Source organism: Aristolochia californica, unplaced genomic scaffold (assembly GCF_029961685.1).
Source record: "Aristolochia californica isolate CCGP_79_NKW_82.1479 unplaced genomic scaffold, dmAriCali1.0.hap1 SCAF_230, whole genome shotgun sequence".
Classification (NCBI taxonomy): domain Eukaryota; kingdom Viridiplantae; phylum Streptophyta; class Magnoliopsida; order Piperales; family Aristolochiaceae; genus Aristolochia; species Aristolochia californica.
The window spans coordinates 1-24,216 of record NW_027181916.1 but is presented as its reverse complement, the minus strand read 5'-3'; the positions used below and the strand labels follow the sequence as shown (position 1 = coordinate 24,216).

The window sequence follows — 24,216 nt, the reverse complement described above, 5'->3', positions numbered from 1 at the left end:
CATCACCTCCAATGTCTTACCATCATTGATAATATTTGAGCTTGAAAAGGGATTGTGGATGTGTCCAGATACAAAACTTCATTCTAGACATAACATTGTTCAAGGCATTGCCAATTTTACACGAAAACTTTGTCCAGTTACCTATTCCTGTGACTGCTGTAGTATTGGACATGGCAATTTGTCATTTTCCGATCAATCTGCTCTGTGCTCATAATTTGCTTCTACTTCTACCAATTACACTACTTGGTTTGGTCGGACATTCACCATTATATTATCTGGCCTTCTATCACTTTTAAATTATTTCCAGGTAAAGTTCGCAGTCACTTTGCTCGTTGAGGTGGATGCATGGGGAGCCAGGAAAATGGTTTTGCCTGGACCAGGTGCTGAGAGATTGCAACTACTGTTTCAAAAGCTGTTATGTCGAAATTGTTCTTCGTAACAGAAAGATTTGCATAGTAAAGTTCTACATCTACGTCAGTCTAGATGACATGAAATGCAGAAGAAAGAGAGCTTCAGATGAGAGCACAGACAGTGTCGATGATGAAGGGATCAAAGCAATGATAACAGCAAGTTGCTAAGAGTAGTTTGGTTTAAACAATTAAACTCAGTTACAGTGGCATCATTAGTAGCCAATTCACTCTTTCTCCTCCCCATTAATCAACTGCATCAATTTTCAACTCAGAGAGTGGACTCTGACAGGAATAACAGCAACATCAGCTCATGTTGACACTCTTGAAATTGGTTGTCTCAACTGTCGAACTGTTCTCCCTTCAAATACCTGTCAATAATAATTTCTTGTGAAAAATCTGTGAAGTATCCTTGGCCAACAGCTAAACCCTCCATCCTTGCTAGCCGCTCAACTTCCAACTGCACCTGATCAGCTCCAATTCTTTGTGGATTCAACAAATTACAGGCCACCTCGATTAAGTCATCACCATGGGCAAGTGCCATAGCTTGCACCGATTCCAGACCACCTCCTCTCCCGCTCACCTTTTTAGATATCTTACGAACTGTAGCTAGGTTGGAAGAGTAAACAGGAACATTGTAGTTATCAACCCAGCCAGTGGCACCTACCACCACAACTCCAGCAGATTGAACCACTTGCACAGGACCGGCATCTGGCTGCAGAGGCAAGCTCCCAGATTTGGGCCCACCTGCCCAATTGATTCCTTCGGAATTAGGCTTGAAATAGCCTAGTTGTCTTCTAATTGAATCAAGACTTCGTCCTTGTTCATGGGCAGCTCCATACAGAAAGGTAGGGACTGCAGAATATGAACACTGTAGTATCTCAATCTTCAAATCAACATAACAGAGCAGAAACCTACTCATTTTTGATACTCATTGAGCCCCATATTGTTGAATCTGAACCAATACATGGGTACCCTATTCTCCTGACCTCTTCAACCTTTGGAGATTATTGAAGCCCAGTGTGACAGTTGTCAAATATTACAGTATAAGTTACCAATAGCCAAACAAGTGCACGTCAAAGAATAGATACAACTGCTCATCTTGAAAAAGTAATATATTCTTCTATTTTAGGATAGATGAATATCAATTTTGGCCATAAACTAGGTAAGTTTGAGATAAATTATTCATGCAACAAGTTTCACCAGTATGACTCATTTAGGCAAGGGTCCAGTAGATCATTGAATTGCAAAACTTGCTGGAAGAAGACAGACCTTGAAGCTTGTGGCCAATATCACTGGCCACCGATGTTGCAAGCCCAGCCACTTGCTCTAATGAAGCCTGAGCCAGAGGGTGAAAGCAAATGTGATCAACCACTCCAAGGCGTGGATGAGTCCCACAGTGCAGTTCAAGATTTGTAGCTTCAAGTGCAGCTTTCACCATGGTAAATACAGCTTTTGGCAAGGGATAAACATCTCGGAGAGGGTTTTGGGAGACATAGGATACAAGTGTGTAACCAACTCTGTTGTAAACCTCATCCTTGAACTTGTTCACTATGACAGCTTCAGGATATAGCTTGGCTGCCTGCTCTATCAAGTCCAGGGCACACTTGTTTCGGCTTTCAGATATGTAGACTTTGCAACAGGCAAGCATCATCTTAATCATCATTTACCTATTTCACACTTGTACAATCTGCAAAACAGAGGGACACCATTTGGTGATAGAGATCTCTGCCTTAATTTTCTTTTGGTATAACATTTAATAAGTGGGTTAGTGACAAAACTAAAAAGTTCCAACTCTACGTATGTTTTTACAAGGAACCTATCTATTCATTTCTCTCTCTCTCTCTCTCTCTCTCTCTCTCTCTCTCTCTCTCTATATATATATATATATATATATATATATATATAATCAATGAAATAAAGCTTTTAATTTGTAGTTCGCCTTTATTTTCTTTTATGAATGGTAAGATAAAAATAAGTTTTCACAGACCTATCCACATAAAAGGTCATAGAAACCAACACAACACAATTTAAGACACCATTTAACTCTTCATGATTTCATAAGGTAAGCATGTTTAAACTATTTAAGAAAAAAAGAAGTTTAGTCTGCTTTAAAATCAACAAAAATAAAACCTACAGCAACTTTTTGTGCAACACTAGTTGCAAAGTTATTGCAGCATGACAATACACAAATGCATAGACTGTAGAAAACAACTACACCATAGAACTTGTAAAGATAATATTGTTTTTTATTTGAAGCTGGAAACATCACATGATAATTTACAAAATTATCTAAAATTTGGCATAAACGAATCCCAGTTCCCTTAAAATTCAGTCTCCTTCACATCTGTCGATTTTGGGTATCCTTGGTAGTCCAACTTCACCCCCAACGTCGCAGTAATAGCCCGAAACTTCAACCTCAAAGCTTCCATAATCTCCTGAACATTTTCATTCTCTGGATCCACTACTGGGTACTTGTCAATCAATTCCTTCATATGTTTAATGTTGTTCTGAACCCTAGCTGAGAAGCTGTCAGAATTTACATGAATCACCGAGGTCCAAACATCAACACAGCCCTTATAAAATCCAAGTTCTTCTCCAACTTCGAATCCATGTTTTAGACCCACCTCTCTTCCCTCCTGTTTCCCAATGGCCAAACCATCCGCAAACCCATCCTTGAACCCCTCATCAGAGTGCTTTTCTTCCAAATTGACAGCGGAATCAAAAATATCGTCTAAATTTGAAGACTGCATGATTTATTGGAGAACTGGATACACTGCCAAGAAAAAAAAAAGATTTAACTTCGACTTAGAAAGTGGAGCTATTTGTAGAACTCTGTGCTGCTGAAGTGCAGGACATGGTTTGGGATACAGACCAAAGTTATGAAGACTGAACCAGGACCGACCGGTTTCAAAAACATACGGTTTGACAGGATCTTCAAGGCCTTGTTAGAGCTCTAGCTGAAAGCATACACCCCATGAAAAATGCAAAATAGTTTTCAGAAAACAAGTTTCCAGGATATTTATAAGTGGCGACGCTTTTAGTACTCACTAGGACATTCCCTGGACATTTATCCATTTTATATTTAAATAAACTTTATTAAGAACAAAAAGGTATATATTTAAGTAATCTCCTTTCAAAAAGCAAAAGCTACCAATATCAGTATTGCCTTAGAAAGCCAAGAATTCTCAACTTAAACCATCTTATTAGCATAGACAAATGAGTAAAGTAATATGATTAACAGATCGAAGTTTGAACTTTTTTAATGCAAGGTTGCAACTGTGTAATATGCTTTAGATAAAAATCAAACCTAAGAAACATACAAAAGAACATGGAAGGAATTACATAACATCATTTTAGCTGTAACTCTCAAAGTTTTAGAATCTTTAGAAGTTCGGTAGATTAGTCTTTAAAAGATTAAAGTTTCAGAATCATTAAGGGGAGGTAATTTGCTATTTGCTCAAAATTTTCAGCATTGTCTGCTGCCGGAATGTGTTTTCTTTTCTCTTAGACAACCCTACGTTAACGTCTTCTTTCCACTTTTGATTTCATACACAAATGCTGCTATCCTAGAACATTTTCCAAACACTATTATTACACTCATGAGGGCGCCCACTTCTGTCATATTTTTGTTTTACAGCAAAAGTCTTGGGTACCTGAGTCATCTAAATCAAATCAACATACTTCTGATTATCCCAACCGGCCATTTCTGTTTCCTTGTCTATCTCATGCATTTCATTTTGAAATATGAACAGAAAGATATAATGCAGACATTTAAAGCAGATCTTATCAAACTATTTACATAGACAACGAAAATACGGACAGCAGCAACAGAACCAACAAAAGAAAGAAGGGAACAAGACAAAGCTATAAAAAGAAAAAAAAGGAAACATAGGTGCACCTAAATTTGTTGGCCGAGTAATCAAGATTGAAATGTAGACACTCTCACATTGAATGAAAAAAGGAAGGCATTTCTACCTGTGCTTGTTGCTGTCTTTGATTCTTCGGATTTGGTCACTGACTAAGATACTCTGGCAGATTCAATTATGTAAATGACTACATCAAATAGAAATTCCTCTCATTTTCCTGATTTTCTAAAAAGAAGCAGAGCAATATGCCCTTAGCACGAGAAGTTTGATAATCTAAATTCTATAAAGAAAAATCCAAAGAAAAATAAGAAAAAAGTAAACGAAAGGAGAAGGGAGGAAGAAAAAAAAGACGCAGGAAAATAGATGAAAAAGTGGTAGAACAACGAGAAGAGAGAAAAACAAATAAGGCTCGTGTTAAGGTTTACCGTGAGAAGCAAAACAGTGAGCAACACCCTTCTGTCGGGAAGACGACGAAGACTGAAAAAAGCAACCTTCGAGTTTGAATTAGAATGGGAGATGACGGAGAAGGAAAAGAGGAGTGAACAGTGACTGGAACAGATAGGAAAACGATAGGAGAAGACGCTTGGAACAGACAATGAGAAGATTTTTTTTTTCTTTCTACAAGGGGATTGACGGTTTGGTACAGACATTATAGAAGGGCAAGACTGGTGATATTGGTGTTTCTCAGGGGTAAAAGGATAGTTGTACTTAGAAGAAGATTGTATGCAGGCGTAGTCTTTCCATCCGCTTGGGAAGGTTGAACATACAGTCCTATTTCTTCAAGTTCGATGTCCATGGTGGCTGTGTGCATTTCTTCAGGTCCCATCTGAAGCAGCTCGTCCGTTCACACGTTTGAATTTCTGTAAGTGATACTTTTCCTCCTGTTTCTGTTTCAGTCTCTGTAGAAACATTACGGTTGGAGAGAAGTATTTTCTTTTACCAATTCTAGTTCGATTTGACGAGTGTAAATTTCTGAAAATCCATTGAGCTTGATTTCGGTTTTGGATTTTAGATCTGTTTCTACCTCGGACAAAAAAATTGGTATCGATGCTTTCTTTGTGCCTTTGAACTGTATCACTCCAAAATATCAGGGTTGATTATCTGTTTTTCACCGCAACATCGTATATAGTTTTTCTCATGGATCATATAGCTTCAAGCCCTTCTTATCGTGTCGTTACTTTTTCTCTTTTTTGGGTTGATGGTGGACAGCTAAACTATTTGATTTGCCATCGACAGTCTTCTCGATTGTTGAACTTCATCGCTTATTGGTTTCCTTTTTGGTCGAAGTAAATTGAACTACGTCTGGTGATTGAGCTAAGCCATGTGTTGGTTCTCTTCGGTTCTGTCTGAAAATCTTCTGAAGTATTTGTTCAGTTCAGTAAAGTTTGGGAGTTGAGATGGTTATAGAGGGGCTGTTGCTTGATTTATGGAGGTGAAATTTTGCACGTAAGAAGTCTCCGTATATTAAACAGAGGACCTAGAAGATTGATTATTAGTATATGATTGGTGGAAAGTTTGCTTATTTGTAATAAATGTTTGACTTAAAGTTTGCCTATTTCTCTTAGAAATTTCCTTGCCACTTCCATGGACATGCAAGCATTCTCTACATCCACTATTGGGAGAAGAAAAAGATTATTATCCTCAGAATGTAGTAGAGTTTCTTCTTATAATTGGTGACTAACCGTTCAATGATGCTTCATAATTGATTTTGTACATGTGTTTGATATTTTAACCTAAAATATAAATTGAATCATGATTTTATTTTTGCAATGAAGCCAAAAGTGACTGAAAATTTTTACTGTTATCTGGGAGACTGGGAAGACAGAGCCTTAGCAAGGGTAGCTCCTTAGCTTATGAATCTCCAGTTCTGCTGCATTTGGCTGACTTGATAAGAAAGATTAGAATGAATGAGATAGATATTTCCACCTCTTGCTGATACCAATTTTTGCCCCAGGTTTTGCCTCTATATTTTCCTGTCACCTGCCAACAATGGATTTAGCAACAATGGATCGACGAACTCTCACCCTACTTGGATCAGGTGCCTGCGTCATGCTGTCGATGCATTTTACATTACAGCTGGTGTCGCAGCATCTTTTCTACTGGAAAAACCCAAAGGAGCAAAAGGCCATCCTTATCATCATTCTCATGGCTCCATTATATGCCTTCGACTCTTTTGTTGGTTTGGTAGATATTCAGGGAAGCAAAGTCTTTTTCACATTCTTGGACTCGGTGAAGGAGTGTTATGAAGCTCTGGTCAGTTCATTTGGAAATGTCTAACAAGATCCTTCTTTTATAAATTATGCATGACTTTTACCAGTGAATGTATTTTTTTTTCCATTGACAGGTGATTGCGAAGTTCCTTGCCTTGATGTACAGTTACTTGAACATATCTATTAGTAAAAATATTGTCCCAGATGAAATCAAAGGAAGAGAAATTCACCATAGCTTTCCCATGACACTTTTCCAGGTCGGTACACTTTGTTGATTTTTGTTGAAATGTTTCACCTGCTATATTTTATCACCTGATCTTCCTGCAGCTGGAAGCAGTTTTTCTGTCCAAATTAAAAGGAGTAAGAATAGATAATAATAGCATCAGTATAAATGATTTTGTTTCTCATACTGTCTCTAGTTTTTTTGTTTCTGGGTGTCAATTATTTATACAGACATCTTCCAAAAACTACTTGAAAACCAATCTGTGAAGACTGTCTGTGGTTGGGTGGAAACGTTTGTTTATTCAATTTGCAGTTTACAGTTTTGGCCTTTAGGTTAATTTCCATCTTTTTAGAAATTCCTCACACCCTCTGCTCATCAGAAAGACCTCAGAAGTGGCTCCACTTGTTTCTCTGTTGCTGTTTCTAAATTAATGTCACCTAGACCCAGCCTAATTGCATTAATGATGATTTAATTTATGTTTCATTTTTGTAACGAATTGCCTTTTAAGACTAGCTGGATCCCTCATGGGTGTATAATGCTCACATGATTGTTATCTCTTTTGGCTCTTGAATTTGTTTGTTAGTTTTGTTTTAATTCCTTACCAGAAAAATAGTTTCGCAATCAAATTGATTTTCAGGCGGCAAAAACAAACTTTTATATGAGAACTTAATCTTTTGATAACTGTTGGTTATTTTATCACTATCATTGCTTCCAGCTACAAAACTTCATTCTAGACTCTAACCTATTGTAAGGAATTGCCTATTTTACATGAATATTTGTCTAATTATGTATTTCTGTGACTGCAGCCTCGTACCGTGCACCTGGATCACCAGACATTGAAACTGCTCAAATATTGGACATGGCAGTTTGTTGTAATCCGACCAATCTGCTCTATTTTAATGATTATGCTTCAACTTCTAGGTTTGTACACTACGTGGATCAGTTGGACATTCACCATCATACTGAATATCTCCGTCTCCCTAGCACTATATGCTCTCGTGGCCTTCTATCATGTTTTTGCAAAGGAGTTGGCACCACACAAACCTCTATCAAAGTTCTTGTGCATCAAAGGAATTGTCTTCTTTTGTTTCTGGCAGGTAAGAGAATTCATCTCATCAATTGCTGAGTTCGTACCAGCTATGCTTCTTAATCTTCTTGATGATTGCCAACTACTTTTCATCTTTATCACAGGGAAACAACTTTCACTGATGAGTTTTTGGAATTCATTTCAGGGAGTTGTGCTTGAAATCCTAGCAGCAGCTGGAATAATCCGATCTCACCACTTTTGGTTAGATGTTGAGCACATCCAGGAAGCCCTCCAGAACGTCCTCATCTGTTTAGAGATGGTTATCTTTTCCGTGATTCAACAGTATGCATACCATGTTGCTCCATACAGTGGGGATATTGCTGCGAAGCTAAAAATGGATAAGAAGAACCGCTGATATTAGAATGAAGCTAAAAGTTATGATCACAGTCTGTGTATTAGTGATGCTAGAAGGATTGTATTAGTTGTTCTTCCCCATATTCAACTCAGCTGCGTCTTACATGGCAGTTTTGAACAGCTAAATGAGATATTTTGAGCAGAAAGATTACACATTCCAAGATGCTGCTGCCTCCCTGCAATCTCAGTTCAAAGCTCTTTTGTTTTTCCTCATGGGCATCGATTTCTCATAGACTAAAGGAAAGATACAATTTTTATTTTATATTATATATATATATTACGTGTTATTTATGAAATTTGACATAAATATTAAATTATTTTTTTATGGAAAAAGGAATATTTCCGAGCAAAATATACAGGTTGTTACGGATGATGAAAAATGGGAAGCCATAACTTAGTAGAAACTCGTGGCCTTCGTTATTCATTAATAGCCAAAAGACTCGTCCGTTTTATCTCTGCAGACATAAATGTCAAGTCAAGGTTCTGCGGACTTCTGTCAAGATACTAAAGGAAAAACAAAATGAGCTGGTACTGTCTTCCATGTACTCGTTGCTGATTTAGCAGTGAGAGCAAGTGCAACAAGTTTAGAGCTTTGGAGCGAAGAGTCGTTTCAATTAATAACTTGGAAAATCCATGAGGCAACAGTATAAGCTGTACGACGAGTAGTCATTCTGTGCAACGATAACAGAGGGCTCAAAACTGATTGTTACTAAATAAAAAACAACAATCCTAAATCTTGAAAACGCTTTATTTGCAACAAGTTCCAAAAAGGAGAAACAGCCGCCACCTTCAACACATGTTTAATGAGCCCCCTCAGCAGTTTTCTGAAAGAGTGCAAAAACAGATAATGTAAGACTCATCAATAACTTCATTCTACTTGTGGAGAAAAAAAATAAGAGTAGGTACGGGTCATGCTTTGAATGTAAGAATTTCATGTGAAAATTTCAAAATGTTTTGCACAATCACCTCTTCCAGTGTTTCCTTTTTGCCTCCAGAAGAGAACTTCTTGTAACCTCCATATATTATCAGACCCCATGTGGACAAGCAGACAATCACAAACTGCAAGTAGTATTGTCGTCACAGATATCAGAATGCCATCTCATGGAAACAAGGAATCAATTCATCATTCTCCTAAAAGAATTGAACAATAAACAAAAACATTTAATAGCATTTAAGTAAAGACGAAAGGTTGTTCCTATTTCAATTTTCTCATTTGGGTCTGGCCTGGGAAGAGAAGAAGTGATCAAATGATTCCAAGTACTCGATCTCATTATAGCATCTACTGACATTACATCTAGAGTGTTTTATGATATGTTTATTTCTAATAACCTTGAGAGAAAATGTCTAGGATTATCTCTATATGCAGATGGTTTCCCAGATGCCGGAAGGGGCTTTCCAGTATTACAGCTATCCAAAAATAAGAAGCCAGAGGTATGAACCCCAGAAAGTATCCAACGCCAGCCACAGGTTGGACCAAAGCCACTGACATTTTGTTTACAAGGGTGAAACATAAAGGAGAAACAGAGTATTAGAAGTAGTTTTCAGTATTAAGATTCCATTTATCAAGGGAATCCAAATTATCCAAACAAAAAATCAACATGAATAGAGAAAGTGAAACAGAACTTTAGATGCATCCTGCTCCAAGTTCCAGAAAAGCCAGAAGTGGGTCACAGAAACGAGACTGATTGCAGCCAAAATGCTAGGAATTGAGCATAGGATTTGCCCACGGCCATACACGAAATCTTTGTAGATCAATAAGTTAGATTACTATCTTTTTTTCTTGTAAATTACAAATTGGTTAGCTTAGAACTGAATATTAGTAGAGAACTTGTAACAAGTTATCTTGATTAAGTGAAACAATCAGTTGGGCTGAAGAGTTGACTTGAATAAAATCAGCTCCACTGGTCTGTTCCCCAAAATGGACTCCTAATAGGTTCTCATTCGCAATTTGGCCCAAAGAACTTGTTACTGATCCATCCATTTGATCATTGTCTGCAATATTCACATGGATATGAATGTGCGTATTTTAATTTTGGAGAGCATTTCAGATAGCAATAACAGAAATATGCTGTTTATTTCAGCCAGTGCATTTTCCTTCACATAAGATGTTGTCAGAAACATAAAATTGGTTGAACCATTTTATAATACTTTTGTGCAATGAACTCTTCCAGTCCTGCATTGCACATTACTGTAGTTTGAGAGGTGGTTTTAGTCAAAGGACCTAGGTGATTTGCGTGTCTCAAGCATGTCTGTAACCTGCTTCCAAAAGGAAATAGCACACATAACGTCAGAAAGCAGGTTGACCACCTTACAACATTAGACATCTGTTATAGACTCCTCCACAGATGGTTAAAACCTTTTATTAGAAGAAAGAGTTTTAAAGGAGGAACAGACAATTTTTGAAGTTTTGCCACAAGATTATCGGTTGAAACAACTAATAAGACAACCAAAATTGGCTGCAGAAGAATAACACTTTGCTAAAAAGCTCATATACCAACCAAAGCAAAAAGATACAGCCAATATATATGCATTGTTCCTCTTTTTTGGTCCCAATAAGTATGAAACTTTTTTATCCATTTCCAATTTCAGTACACAGGATTTTCTCTGTGTGAATGAGAAAATTGTCTGAAGAATTTTTGTACTGATCATCCTCAATATGAATAGCTATCGATAGCATAACATGAAATGTCTGCCTAGAAAAGGATCTTAAGATTTCAAACATGACTAAACACTCTAGGCTGATGACCATTAGTAAACCAGCTGACTTTTTTTTATTTGGGATATGTTACCTCAAAAGACCAGTATGAAATTTTTTAAAGACATGTTACATTCAAATACTTCAATAGACATTGAATGTGTGACATGGCATGTGATGCAAACCTGAGAATTTTGATTAACAGACACTCGATGTGGAAATTGAACTATAGGCTCAAGCATAATCTGCTGATGCGTGTAAAAATAATTACCTTATAACTCTGATTTTCATAGTTCCTGATAAGATACATTCCCCAATACTGACTATCACATATGTGTAATATCCAAAAACAGAGAAGATTGTAGGCACTTCTTGATCACCAATATTGATAGCATCAATAGTAACAGACTGCTCCAAGATAATAGATAATATACACCAATGTATCCACATGGAAAGGTATTAAATTATTTTTAAAAAGTACCAGATATCTACAGTATTTTCCAACCATAGCCGTAAGAAAACTTACATGCTCTTCTTTCCACTTGGATGGGCTAAGAGGGTCATCCCAGCAGTTAACTCTCGGAGGTCCATGATCTGCAAAGAGTTGAACAGAAGGAGAAAAGCCATCAGATATCTAGCTAAAAATGCTCATTGTTACGTACTTAGTAAACCGTATAGGTTCTCAAATACATAAGTTAGAGCCAAAATGTCGTAAGTCATTCACATTACAGATGTAATAAGTGGCAGATTTAGAACTGATGGCCTCCACAAACACAAGAACAAAAACAGACAGAAAACACTATACACTGCCTTAAATGCTACTTACTAACTTTCTGAGATTCAATGCCATAAAAACAAAAACTCAATTCTGTCATTTCTAATAACTGGGAGGAAAAAACCTTAAATTGATGCAGAAAAGAAAAGGAGACATCCACATCGCTCGCCGGAGGATACAACAGAACGGAAGAATATGCCAGAAGGGAAACGAATCAATAAAGAATAAACACAATCTCGTCACAACCTCTCGAGAGACGCACAACACAAATCACGCATGAATGGCAATATTAGGTAAGTCGGAGCTTCAGACCACCAGAACCCAAATCAAGAACTAACCTATGAAACGACATCAGGAATTGTGATCAACACGAAGGAAATGTGAAGAACCGAAACAAGGGCAAACGAGGGAGTCTACCTGCACCACCGGCAAGTCCTCGCCGCTGGATGAGCTTAGCTGCTTGACCGGTCGATGTGGGAGACGAAAGACGGGAAAGAGAACTAGCTTGACGAGCCGCTGCTAACCAAGCCGCCATCCTCTCAACTAGAGCCTTCGAGTTCCTGGACGAGTTGAAAATCAGAAGAGCAGAGGCACCCGCCGTTCCTCTTGTCGAAGCGGGGAGAAAAAACCCAAAAATACCATTAAATGACAAAAACACCCTTGAGTTGTTCAATGATTAATTTTTACGCCCCAGAGTCCCCCACCCGGTCAGTCGACGGCGAGAGTTTCGGGTCGAAAAAAGCGGAATAACGATAACGCTACGATCGGCCGATATAGCCGATACACGATTTGATACGACGATATTTGACGAAAATGGGCAAATCTTGCTCGTATGGGCCGTCACTGACTGTTGAGGTTGTCTGTTACAATTGTAATTGGCGCTACAAAGCAATTATAACGGTTTCCGCCATTATTTGGTCAATGTAACGGCCTCGAAACGGGTTTTCTGTTACGTAATGGTAAATAACCGGGTTGACTCGGCGTCAGCCGAAGAACACCGAGTTAGCTTTGCTCGAATAGGTTTTTTTCAACGGCGCCAATCAAAATCAACAACCGAACGTGAACTGAGCTGACCGAGTCAGGACCAATTCGCGAGATTCACAGAGCCTTTTTCTCCCACGCTTATTCATGGCTTTCATCATCGCCAGCTCCGTAATTGCTCCGTCTGCTATTTTCACTCGAAAATTGAGTCGATTTCGAAAGTCTTCCTCGATCATCTTTCCTCGAATTTGCTCTTGATTTTATTTTTCCTCGGTTCATCTTCCCTGATATCCGGAAAGGTGATACGAAGAGTCAAAGATTCCTTTTTTGTCGCCAAGGAAGTGAAGCTCTGGAACGATAAACGAGAGCGGGAGATGTACGACAATTTCGCGGATCTCTTCGCCATTATGAAAGCGACGGAAAAGCTCGAGAAAGCTTACGTCCGGGATATCGTGTCTTCCCAAGAGTAAGAGCCCGAATGCATCAAGCTCATTGCCCAATTCAAAACTCTGACCTCCTCTCTCAAAGATTCGGTTCCTTCGATCGAACGATTCGTAGAAACCTGCAAGATGGACTGCCCCGCAGCCCTCAACCGGCTTCTCGTATCAGGGGTCCCCGCCACCGTCGAGCACAGGGCTTCGGCCTCGGCTTCCATCGCCACTACCGTGGCAGAATGCGTGCAGCACTTCATCACGGCTATGGATTCACTGAAGCTCAATATGGTCGCTGTTGATCAGGTCCATCCCCTGTTGTCGGATTTGTCGGCTTCATTGAACAAGCTTAGTATTCTGCCGCCAGATTATGAGGGGAAGGTAAAGATGAAGGATTGGATTGGGAAGCTTTCTAAGATGGGTGCTGCTGACGAGCTGACAGAGCAGCAGGCGAGACAGCTTCATTTTGATCTAGAGTCTTCGTATAATTCGTTCATGGCTGCACTGCCCAATGTGGGTAATTGATTGTGCTATGTTCTGTACATAAGCCCTATACCTGTGAAACTTTTATCAAAATTGATGCCTCCAACTGGTTTGTTGCTAGTTTTGTGATTAAAGTTCCATATTTGACTGATAGTATAGAAAGATAAACTTTTTTCTGTTATCATTATTTCCGTCTGGTTAATGAAAACCTGCATGAAGTATTATACTATTACTCCACTACTGCCTTGCCTGTTGCTCTTGAGTGCATTTAGCACAGCAGTGGCTGAGAAGCTCTCTGTGAATGCAAACTTGTTCTGGCCATCAACGACTGATCGATATTTCAATCTACCACTGAGCACGTTGTGGTTGCTGCATTAGGAAGGATAGCCAACAGAAACATGAGGTGTATTAGTCTATTCTTTCATTACAACTCTTTAAGTTATTAAGTTATTATCATTACATATGCTATTAGCATTGAAAGCTTCTTCTGTGTATTTGCTCCTAGTGTTCATTTTGCTGCTGTCAACAATCTAATTCCAAACGTTTGAAAGCCTTTTCCATCAATTCTTTGTTTGCATTCTACCTAAAACAAATGCTTCAACTTTTTTAATGCACCAGCTGATGGAATGGAAAGCCTTTTCTGGTCCTCCTTACTATTCATTTTGTTGCTGCTCAAGTTCAAAGGGATGTTAAAAGCTTCTCTTGATGTTAGAACTTGGCCTTGTGATCAGTTTGCTTATGTTAATGGTCTTGAGCTTACTATGAGCTTAGTAGTCATATTGATCATGTGTAGTATAATTTTGAATAGGATCAATTCACGATAATTTACCAAGCATTGTAAAAATCATAGTGGATCAACAATCAATCCAGTTTTGCATGATATTCACTGGATAAGGTATTATATCATGTGAAAGTAGGTTAGAATGTGAAATTTTGAATCGAATTAGGCAAAGAACTTGATTAAAGTGTGAGCATTGTCTGGGTTTTGCAGCATACAAATTGAAGAAGAAAGAAGAAAGGAAGCAGGAGAAAGAACGAGTGAAAACAATAGCACACCCAAATGTAAATTAGGCAGCCTCTATTCTTGTGTTTTCATTAAGATATATCTGAAATAAAATTACATATGGATAATAATGCCCTCATGAGTCCGTAAAGGAAATACTCCTACTAAAGACAAGAAAATTGCATCCTTCTAGCATTACAAGAATACTCAAGTAACAAAGTAACTTCATATGTTCTATTAGAATGATACGGAGTGAAGTACAAAGGAGAATCACTATCCTGCGAGTATCCTCAAAGGATATGAAAGTAGTACTGTGGTTAGGAATTTTGTGCTTAGGATGTGTTGGATTTGGGACCTCTGTTGCTATTCAAAAAGATACTTTATCTGTCTATTAATGTGTGGAATCTATTTTACAATAAGCTAGTCATCGGAATACCTGACCATGCACCAAGGTGATAGTGAGCAATGCTCCTATCCTGTCCATTCATGTTCGTATGTTTTTATTTTATGCTACTAGTTAATGTTAGCTGGCTCTTGTAGAAAGAGTTGCCATTGAATAATTAAACAATAGAAAAAATCTTAATGAAGAATGGCTCAATAACATATGAAAGAGTTGTGATAAAGTTTTATACTGGCTGCTGTTTGAGGTAGTCCTCCAGAGTTCTGATACTGTTGAAAAAGTTGAGGCCAAGAATGGAGCAAGCAATTCTTGTGGCAGATCCCAGTACAGTTGGGACTGTTTTGATGATTTATGATGCTAGTTTTGTGCATATGATGCTGTTTATTTTTTGTTATATGTTAAACTGCTAAGTTTTACACTTATTTTTGTTGCTTTCTGGCTACTTCTGTGAAAATATGGATGTCAAGAACCAGGTATCGAAAATAATTCGAGGATGCAAGAACATTTTATGGCATTATTTTCACTCAGTAGGACACCACAACCTTAAAACAGAATCAAATATGGGCAACACTGTGAGTTAAGACAGTTCAACAAGCAGAAGAAGCACAATTGCCAGCTCCACGTTATAGATATTAGCCGTAGCAATGCATTTTACCTGGGATCTTTGTTGCATCATTCAGAGCCTTAGTGGTTACAATTACATCTTGTTTATCGTCCTTGCTGTAACTTGAAACAGGAAACCTATCCATCTATACAGCCGGAGATGGCCTGTATCGATTGTCCAATATATCCAGGAGATTTTGTGATGGTTAGCTAGAATTAGATGAGATTACTATTTTCTGAGATTACATATGAAAGGTCCCTAAAGCAGTTAGGAAATCATAGATACTATTACAAATAACCTAGGTGATCATAACTTTAATGTAAAACCAAGCCCAGCAAGAGCCTCCAAAGGAGCGGTGTATCAGCACATGAATAAATTAGGTCCACTGATTCATTTTTAAAACCTCTGAGCAACCTTAATTTCATCCCATACTGAGACGTAACTGAGACAATCCTGAAGCACTTTGAAGATCTTGCATGATTGTTTCTCAACCTAAGTTGTCTCGGTAGCTTGTGCTGAATTGACCCTTTTAACTCTTATCGTTCATTTGAGAAAAAAAGATTATAAGAAGTTAACAAGGGCTGAGCATGATAACCGCCTTTACAAAATCACTACCATTCTCCAACTTCTTTCCAAACGAGCGAATCCTTGTAGACTATCTAAAGACACCTTTATTATTCGAATACAACTGGTACAAATTAAGCCACCAAGTAAATAAAAAAGGAGCTGATCTACCAAAGAGCTCCCGTATCCCAAACAAATCTTGTATTTCCTACATTCAAGGCTGTCCTGCGAGGTGAACCAAGTACATGAATATCTGCTCTGAAGTAACTCCAAAAGAGCTAGGGTTTTGAGAACATCCCTTGTGTTAAGGATGAGAAATCATAATCTTTGCCTGATCTACTTGGGATCACAGAAGATGAGATAGGAGGAGATGCTTGAGGAGGCCTACTCACTCCACTGGGAGCTACTCCATTAACGACAGGTGCTGTCCCCATGATCATACTGCAACATGAAGAATTTAATAATGCAATTTCTAATTTAACGTCACTAATCACAAAGGTAAAGTAATAATTCAAAAAAAAAAAAAAAAAGAAACGAGTTTACAGTTATGTCTTAACAAGGCTGACTTAACTTCAACCCAGTCGGTTACAATTCATCTCCTTTCTCTTCAGTACTTTTGAACCCTTTTGAATTAACTAAGTACCAATAAAACAAATTGATACACTAGATAACTTAGATGTTAGTAACAGGTCTAGATTTTCTAAAGCAAGATCATAGTATAGCCCAGTCCGAACCCATGGCAATTAATTAGGAGGTAGATAACTGCTAAAAATCAAGAAAAAAACACCTGAGGGGTGCTAAAAGAAATGGAATGAACTCCATATCGTATTTACTTCAGTGATTCTTTTGCTTTTTTCATGAACTTGATGGACCTAAAACTCATCTCCTTGTGATTTCAAATACTCATAAAGACACATTATACCCATGACACATCAGTAGGATTACCTTGGTGTAGGGAAAGGACTGAAATTCCCAGTAGTGTGTGTAGGTCTGACACTGTGCCCGACTGCTGGTAACATCATTCCCGGAATCTGGAATCCAACATTCGACCAGTTCTGTGCTGGTGAACCACTACTAAGAATTTGAGGAGCATTAGGGCCAGGATGGTGGGTTTCTGCAGTGAACTGAGGGGGTGCACCACCAGGCTTAGCTGTAGCAGCCAACAAAAGGGCCTGCTGCTGAGCTAGCATAGCGAGTTGCTGGTGGTGGATTGTATACGGGGACACCATATTGGACTGCAACACACTAGAAATTGTAAGATAACACCTTTTCTCGCAAAAAAAAGTAATACAAGTACTCAACTCTGTAAGGTATTAATTGTTGTCCAAAAACTTTCTCTGTATGGAACTCAAAGAAGCAAAGCCAAGTCAATAAAATTCAGCAAACTCTGAGTCAGCAAGTTTTTGGACATTGTTGGCAGAGTAGAAGTTGTTGAGCATGCCTTTAGACAATGTTTGTGAAAGAATTGGTTATTACAACCAAGGTGCTGACCTTTTCAAAGAGGCTCATAATATCATTCTTTACATCTTTCTTCTCTGAATTATCTAGAACAGGAGGCTGCATGGCCGCTGAGGATTCCACAAAAAGGTCCTCAATTCCAGTAGATTTTGGCTGACTCTCAACTGGCTTTGCTGAACTTTCTTTCTCTGTTGAATTTGTTGCTTCTGCAGCTGTAGATTTAGAATTTAGAAAATATTGCAACAAAATTAAGTCAAGAGCAGCACATCTAACTAAACATGGTTGCTTATGTTTTGGAAACTGCAAAAAGAGATAGGAACTAATGATCATTACATTGGAATCCTGCCCAATCCTCCGCAGAAGATGACTCTGAGCCATTTTCACTGGGTCCATCCATGGAAAGCATATTAAAGAGATCAGTGGCTACATCAAGTTTGGGAGGTGAAACATCCGGCTTAGATTGTTCTTTCTGTATAAGATTGGCCTGAGCCAAAACAGGCTCCACTTTTGGCTCTGAAGGAACCTGTTCAATATCTCAGCTGTGTGAGAACAATATCTCTTGCTCAAGGTTCAAGGTTAACCAAGCTGAAACAGTTATATAGGCAACACAATGAAGATAGATATCCAAGTAAAAGATCTGAAGTGATTGCATGGCAAACTGCCAATCAAATAAAGTGAACACGCCACCTCAGTCAAACTAAATATAGTAATAAAATGAACAAAAAACATGCATAGTATGCTTATAATTGCATCAGTTGGCTCTATAACCAGATGGGGGTCTCTTAATGTAAGATCACGGTTCATGTCTGATAGGAGAGAAGGTATTTGCCTTTTAATTTAATACACAAGAAAGAATTACTACAACTGATTCCAGTACTCCTACAATGTGGTTTCTTCCATGATTATATTCAAAACACTTAGTTTCTGGAACTCTGATTGAAAGGCTTGACTTAATGCAAAATAATATTTTATTTTCTTCTTTTGTTCCTTTTCATTTCATTTAGGTGGGGAAGGGTGTCCTGAGTTCATAAATCTACAATACAAAAAAAAAAAAACTTTCAACTGTTTAAGTTCAAATAGATAAGAGTTCAACTCACTGGGCACAAATTCTGTTTCTGTAGGATAGAAATCGGCAGACTAGAGCACATTTATTAAAATACCTGATTAGATCTTTTAGGAGGCACTGAAACACGATTATTTACAGCAGGAGGTGGAATACTCCTCCGCTCTTCCAAGGGGCATTCTACTTTCGCAATATTGTACCCATGTGCTACTCTTTCCCCAACTTTCTGCCTAGATACAGGAGCCTTTTCTTCATGAGCCTTTGGTGGAGATTTGGTTTGGCCCTCCCTAGCAACCCATCTTTTCTCCTCATACCTGAGTATATTCCATATAATTCTTCATAATTAACAACAAGATCTACAATTAAGGGTGAACCTAAAAATGTTGAAAACGACAATTATGCAGCAGTTGGAAAAAAAGGATGAATTTAAACAATCATACTTTGCTCGAATAAAGTTTTCAATCCCAACTCGATCATAATTTGGAGGTAGTTCTGCCTCCCAGTACTTGTTTGACTTTTCATTACCCATTGCTGCATACATACAAAAAGTAAGATGCAATACCTTAGTTGTATTAGGAGCTTGGTTTGACAAAAGAACATGAAAACATTTCCAGAAACTAAAGCAATGTGAGACCAAGATGCACATGCTTACTCTGAATAAAAGCAACCTGCTCTGGAAGCCATGTGTCTAAAGTAGCAGATCGCACCTGCCGCATGTGAGCAGTATTATCAGCAAAATTAGAAAAAGAGGAGGGGGGAGGAGCCTATAAAGGATATCACCTTTGATATGTGTACCCCAAGACTTCTGTGGATACCAGAACACTGCATGCAGATGAAGATACCGAGGTTCACACTAGCCCATCGTGGGCCCCTGCATATGAACCACCCAGTTGTAAATCAAAAGAATACAATAGGGAACTTCAAATATTTTTTACTTGATGCGTTAACTTTATGAACTATCAGCCTGGAGCAACCAACCTAATGACAACAATATAAACATATATGGCCCTTCAAATGTCGCCATCAACAATGGATATAGTAGACATGGAAACTGCATATACAGAAGCTTCACCCTCAAAAGAGGATTAAAGCTATCTCCTAGAGGATCTAAACAAATATGCCACACAGAAAACAAAAATGCAACAGATCAAGGCAAGTTGAAAACAAGAACGAAACATTGAGAATTGCAAGTGCTATCAACTTGAACTTACTTTGCTTTGCAGTCAGCACACTCCCTGTTCTCTGGCAACTTTAAGAGCCCCTCCAATATCTGTAAGTAACACATAGGATGAGCTTCGATCCTATCCCAGAGATGATTAGCTATAGGATAAGCTTTGGTCCAACTATCCCGCAGAGAAATAGCTATAATTCCAACTATCACAAGATAAATAACTATACGATGCACTTTGATCCAACTACCCCAAAGATAAATAGCTGTAGGATGAGCTTAGATTCAACTGTCCCAAAGATAAATAGCTAATCTGAATAATGCTAGATTTTAAACCTAAATGATAGGGGGGAAATGAAAATAAGTGCAGGAACAGTTGCATTAATTTTATTGGTGAACAATGTGAGCAGATAAGCATCAGAAAAGAAGGATGACGAACAGATTGTCAAATGAAAAGCCTTGAAAAAGGAAAGCAACCCTGAGTGCAAAAAATTGCTAAGATAACTCCTTTTCATGGTATGACTATCAGCACAAGGCAACAATGTTAAACCACGCAACAAGTTTATCTTCTTCACCTTTTTCTGTGTCTATAAGAGTTTCTATCTGTTCTTCTCCTCGGGGGCTAATTAAAGGCAAACAAGAAGAAAGGTAGCAGTTTTTACATAATTCCTTATTTTCATGGAGCTACAGCACATGTGAACGTGATCAATTTTGTCCTCTTTTGCAATTTGGGAGGGGAAAAAGAAAAAAGAAAACCTTTAACCTCCAATCCAAAAGTATCAGGGTATCACGGATGACAACATCTGTCATATTTTCTTTTCAAATCGAGGAATGTTTAAAACAAAAGAGCTTCTAGCTCATGCCCTTCCATGAGAACAAGTTGAGATCTCCTTGTAAACTAAAACGGCCTAACCTCTTTCAATTGTTAATCTCAAAGTATAATCGAACTTTCTACAAGATCTCCTAAATAATACTAGAAAAGTTAACGCACTGAAGGATCTAAAATCCCGCGGCCAGAACCACCCAAAGAAGATCAAAGTTATTCGCCTGTGACGCAGAGCCACATCACTGAAATTTGTTCAGATGTGATGACGAATCCAGAACAGACCACGAAATCGGAAAACTAATTAAAAGTGACTTCAGCACAGGACACAATTTCAAAAACAAGAGAAACAAGCGAGAATCATAACTGAAATCTCCCTTCGTTAAAAACCAGCGACAAAATCAAAACAATCAAATTCGTAGTACCCTGAATTTCAATAGACATAAAGAGTTGATCACTGAAATGAACCAAAATCAATCTCTCCAATTCAAGCGGTTCCAACTGTCACACATCCGCGGATCTCTCCAACAGAGCCATTAACAAATTGAATCAAAAGCCAAAAAAAATATAATAATCAAGTTCGAAGAAATATCGCCGACTCGAAACCATACCTTTTTGTGTTTAGCATTGAGTTCCTTGGAGACGGACGCTTTCTCGTTCATGCTTCCAAAAAAACTCGAAACAGTTACAGGGCGACAAATCTGCGACAGAGAAAGAGAGAAAGAATAGAAGAAGCTCGTTCTTCTTCCTCCCTCTCTCCCTGCAGGCAGAAGGGTATCCCAACAATGGACTCGGAAGAAAATGAGGGAGGCACACGTTCCGCGTCTCTGGACTCTCTTTTTCTTTCTTCTCCGCAGCTGGATTTTCACACACAAAGCGAGGCTCGCGCAGGGATGACTCACCTCCTTGACACGTGTGAAATGATCATTCGTTACTGGGTTGAACCGTGGTCCCGCCACATGACTTTTGTGCTCGAAGTGGTCCACGTTTGATTACCCAAAACGTAGAATATCGCCTAGCGGGGCTGAAGTTACCAAAACGCCTCTCATGGCGCACCTTGGACTTTCATTAACTTCCTAACATTAATTTTTCTTGCTGAAAAAATTAAGTTTGCAACATTAATTTATGAGGCTGTCAAATGACAAATTTTTAATTGGTAATTTTTTTATAATTTTTATTTGTTAAAATAATAAATCATTAACATCAAGGTTACCCGACCTAATACAGGGTCTTGTCTTAATGAATCAAATTCGAGATGTGTTACTACGATTAACTTCATTATTTACTAACTTGTAATTTTATCTCAATTTTGGCATTTCACATGCTTAATCACAATGAGGTGTTATTTTCTATTTTATTTAAGGATTTTAATTAGATTATCCATCTAAGGGATATAGTAAAGGGTATTTAATATTTGATTTTATCTAATTGCTCCTAGTACAAGGGTGAAATGGTAATCCTACTGGTTAGATTGATTAATTACAATTATTTGGTATCAAAATGATAGATGACTTGATTTTACTTGAAATTGATTGGATTAAAGATAAGGCCATTTTATCTAATCGGTTATTGTTAATTGTTTTATATAACTTCTAATAATGTCTATAACAATTATTTATTAAACGATTTTTTGCCCCATTAATCTACCTATAAATTAGGTATAAAAAAACTTGAGAAATGAGTATCGATAAAGGATAAAAAATATACCCAAAAAATACAATATTTGTCTCTTTTATAATTTTTTAAATTATTCAAGTAAGTAAAAGCAGTTTATTGGGGTCACCAAAAATTATGTGAGGGGGACATTTAGGTTAGTTAAGCGGGTATGATATGTCACACAAGTCAATCTTGGAATAATATATAGGTAGTGGGGGATCAAATAAAGGTATGTTTCAAACCCCTATAAAATAAAAGAAAATAAAATAAGAATTGGATCATTATTATTTTAAAAATAGTTAGTAAAAATACGAGAATGATAAAATTATCATTTCTACAAACTATTTTTGAGAATAATAATAGTTAATTTTATATTTTTTTCTTTTCCATGGAGTTCCAAACAGGTGGAACCTGGTTCAATGGCTTTGGTCTGGTATGAGTTTTATAATAATTTATATAATAGAAGTATTAAAATATTATTACAAAGTATTTAGAAAAATGTCGTGAAATTATGTTTATCTAGAAAACATTTTATTCAAATAAATAAAATTAATTACTACTAGATTTAAAATTTTGAATATATTAATTATATATGAAAATAACTTTTACCCATTTTCAATCAGATAAAATTACCCGAATATCTAATAACTGATTTTTTTTCCGTTTTCATTCCATATAAATACAAATTAGGCGGATAAACGGACACATGTGTTTATTAGTTGAACTCGATTATTTTAGTTTGGGTCTCCAATTCCGCCTGCCGGGTCTTTCACTGTTCTTGGTAGCGCGAAATCCACGCACGCGGAGGTTGGACAAGCTCTTCTCCGACGCACTAGCGGCGAGGTTAGATCCTGGAAGAAAAATCAACGTCTCCGCCACCTTCAATCGTCGGTCAAAATCTATTACCCAAAAAATTGTCCACAAAAATTGCATCAGGATTTCAGGTATTCGTAAATCGTAACCGCACAGTTTTTCTTTCGTCGTAGAAGATAGATCGCACTCCAGAACGAGACAGGACATAGCGCCTACAGAAGAACTAAACATTTGCTTTGTTAAAGTCGAAATTTTCTCCTTCCTAGTTCGTTAAACTGAATTGTACTCGGTTCGCCTGTACTGATCTCCTTTTTTCGCATTAGTCGTTAAAGTTCGAAACTTTACGTTCTTCGTTGACAGCGACAAATTATTTGTATTCAGGTGAGTCGCGTGATTCTTTCTACTGAAACGAAGATGGAAGATGCTGTTGCGAAGAGACTGAGCATGCAAAATGAGGTTAGAATCTCTTATAGTTTTCTGTCCATTTCGTATTACATGAGAGGGTAAATAAGGATTGTCGATTCTGTATCATTGTATGTAATGTAGTGCATTCATTTCATAATTCTATCTTCTCAGTTGGACCGAGAAGTTCCTAATCGATTGATTTGGAATTTTTGTTCTTTAGCTTTTCAGTTGGTTAGAGGATTTCTCAGAACATCTGCAAAAGAGAGCCGATGATGCCACGGAAGAAGTGCACCGGCTAGTGGACCAGACTGGCGTTGCTGAGCAACATCTCAAAAACACTTTTAATTCTTTCCGCTGTCTTTCATATCACCGGTTCGTTCAAAATGCAAGTAGTAACTTCTCTGTTTCTAATTGCAAATTCATTTTAAACTATGTATTTTTGAGGAAAGAGCCTTGTTAAGAATCTGTCTTATTACTCTCACCTCACAAAAATATGGAAGTAAGGAATGTTTTGATCCTCTCCCTTAATCTGAATGTATTTTGTTTCTGAGACTTTGTCTTCATTCATAACGAAGGAAACAATTTTTTCACGGGAAAAGTGACATGTGCCTAGTGAATTTTCTTACAGTTATTTCTTCCTTTTGTGTGTTGTCTATCTACTTATAAATAGTAAAAAAGTTATTTGCATTTTCTTCTCTCCCTTAATTTTTTCCAAAAATTGCCATATTTTTGGGGAGCCTTCAA

The 24,216-nt window shown here is 37.7% G+C and overlaps 5 protein-coding genes, 1 long non-coding RNA gene and 1 pseudogene across 9 annotated transcripts; 3 read left to right on the top strand and 4 right to left on the bottom strand.

Annotated features, from left to right (window-relative positions):
* Positions 1 to 494: 494 nt before the first annotated feature.
* Positions 495 to 4,941, bottom strand: LOC137957771 (formiminotransferase cyclodeaminase-like protein). 4 transcript variants are annotated; one of them, XM_068805186.1, is made up of 4 exons: positions 4,702 to 4,941; positions 4,386 to 4,501; positions 1,680 to 2,097; positions 495 to 1,262 (listed from the first exon to the last, which is right to left on the bottom strand). In XM_068805186.1, exons 3-4 carry the CDS (start codon positions 2,071 to 2,073, stop codon positions 748 to 750), a joined length of 909 nt encoding a protein of 302 aa, XP_068661287.1. In that variant the 5' UTR covers positions 2,074 to 2,097; positions 4,386 to 4,501; positions 4,702 to 4,941; the 3' UTR covers positions 495 to 747. The 4 variants fall into 4 exon arrangements, with proteins under 4 accessions (XP_068661287.1, XP_068661288.1, XP_068661289.1 ...); XM_068805187.1 differs by having other exon boundaries at positions 4,386 to 4,493; XM_068805188.1 differs by having other exon boundaries at positions 4,386 to 4,463.
* LOC137957773 (uncharacterized) lies at positions 2,732 to 3,160 on the bottom strand. Its single transcript, XM_068805192.1, has one exon. It carries the CDS (start codon positions 3,158 to 3,160, stop codon positions 2,732 to 2,734), a length of 429 nt encoding a protein of 142 aa, XP_068661293.1.
* Positions 4,942 to 5,059: 118 nt separating the features above from the next.
* On the top strand, positions 5,060 to 8,357 carry LOC137957772 (uncharacterized). The gene is made up of 5 exons (XM_068805190.1): positions 5,060 to 5,138; positions 6,231 to 6,529; positions 6,621 to 6,743; positions 7,516 to 7,806; positions 7,942 to 8,357. The coding sequence occupies exons 2-5, from the start codon at positions 6,266 to 6,268 to the stop codon at positions 8,149 to 8,151; spliced, it is 888 nt and encodes a 295-aa protein (XP_068661291.1). The 5' UTR covers positions 5,060 to 5,138; positions 6,231 to 6,265; the 3' UTR covers positions 8,152 to 8,357.
* Positions 8,358 to 8,741: 384 nt separating this feature from the next.
* LOC137957776 (uncharacterized) lies at positions 8,742 to 12,213 on the bottom strand. The gene is made up of 4 exons (XM_068805195.1): positions 12,038 to 12,213; positions 11,372 to 11,439; positions 9,117 to 9,209; positions 8,742 to 8,974 (listed from the first exon to the last, which is right to left on the bottom strand). The coding sequence occupies exons 1-4, from the start codon at positions 12,153 to 12,155 to the stop codon at positions 8,951 to 8,953; spliced, it is 303 nt and encodes a 100-aa protein (XP_068661296.1). The 5' UTR covers positions 12,156 to 12,213; the 3' UTR covers positions 8,742 to 8,950.
* A 220-nt stretch (positions 12,214 to 12,433) lies between these two features.
* Positions 12,434 to 13,747, top strand: LOC137957769 (vacuolar protein sorting-associated protein 28 homolog 1-like; annotated as a pseudogene).
* A 2,175-nt stretch (positions 13,748 to 15,922) lies between these two features.
* LOC137957775 (ADP-ribosylation factor GTPase-activating protein AGD5-like) lies at positions 15,923 to 21,444 on the bottom strand. The gene is made up of 10 exons (XM_068805194.1): positions 21,210 to 21,444; positions 19,819 to 19,877; positions 19,388 to 19,478; positions 19,260 to 19,314; positions 19,048 to 19,138; positions 18,705 to 18,921; positions 17,878 to 18,067; positions 17,578 to 17,756; positions 17,032 to 17,321; positions 15,923 to 16,527 (listed from the first exon to the last, which is right to left on the bottom strand). The coding sequence occupies exons 1-10, from the start codon at positions 21,258 to 21,260 to the stop codon at positions 16,365 to 16,367; spliced, it is 1,386 nt and encodes a 461-aa protein (XP_068661295.1). The 5' UTR covers positions 21,261 to 21,444; the 3' UTR covers positions 15,923 to 16,364.
* A 1,590-nt stretch (positions 21,445 to 23,034) lies between these two features.
* LOC137957768 (uncharacterized) lies at positions 23,035 to 24,076 on the top strand. Its single transcript, XR_011113613.1, has 3 exons — positions 23,035 to 23,198; positions 23,449 to 23,523; positions 23,693 to 24,076. It is a non-coding gene; the product is annotated as an uncharacterized lncRNA (long non-coding RNA).
* Positions 24,077 to 24,216: the final 140 nt, after the last annotated feature.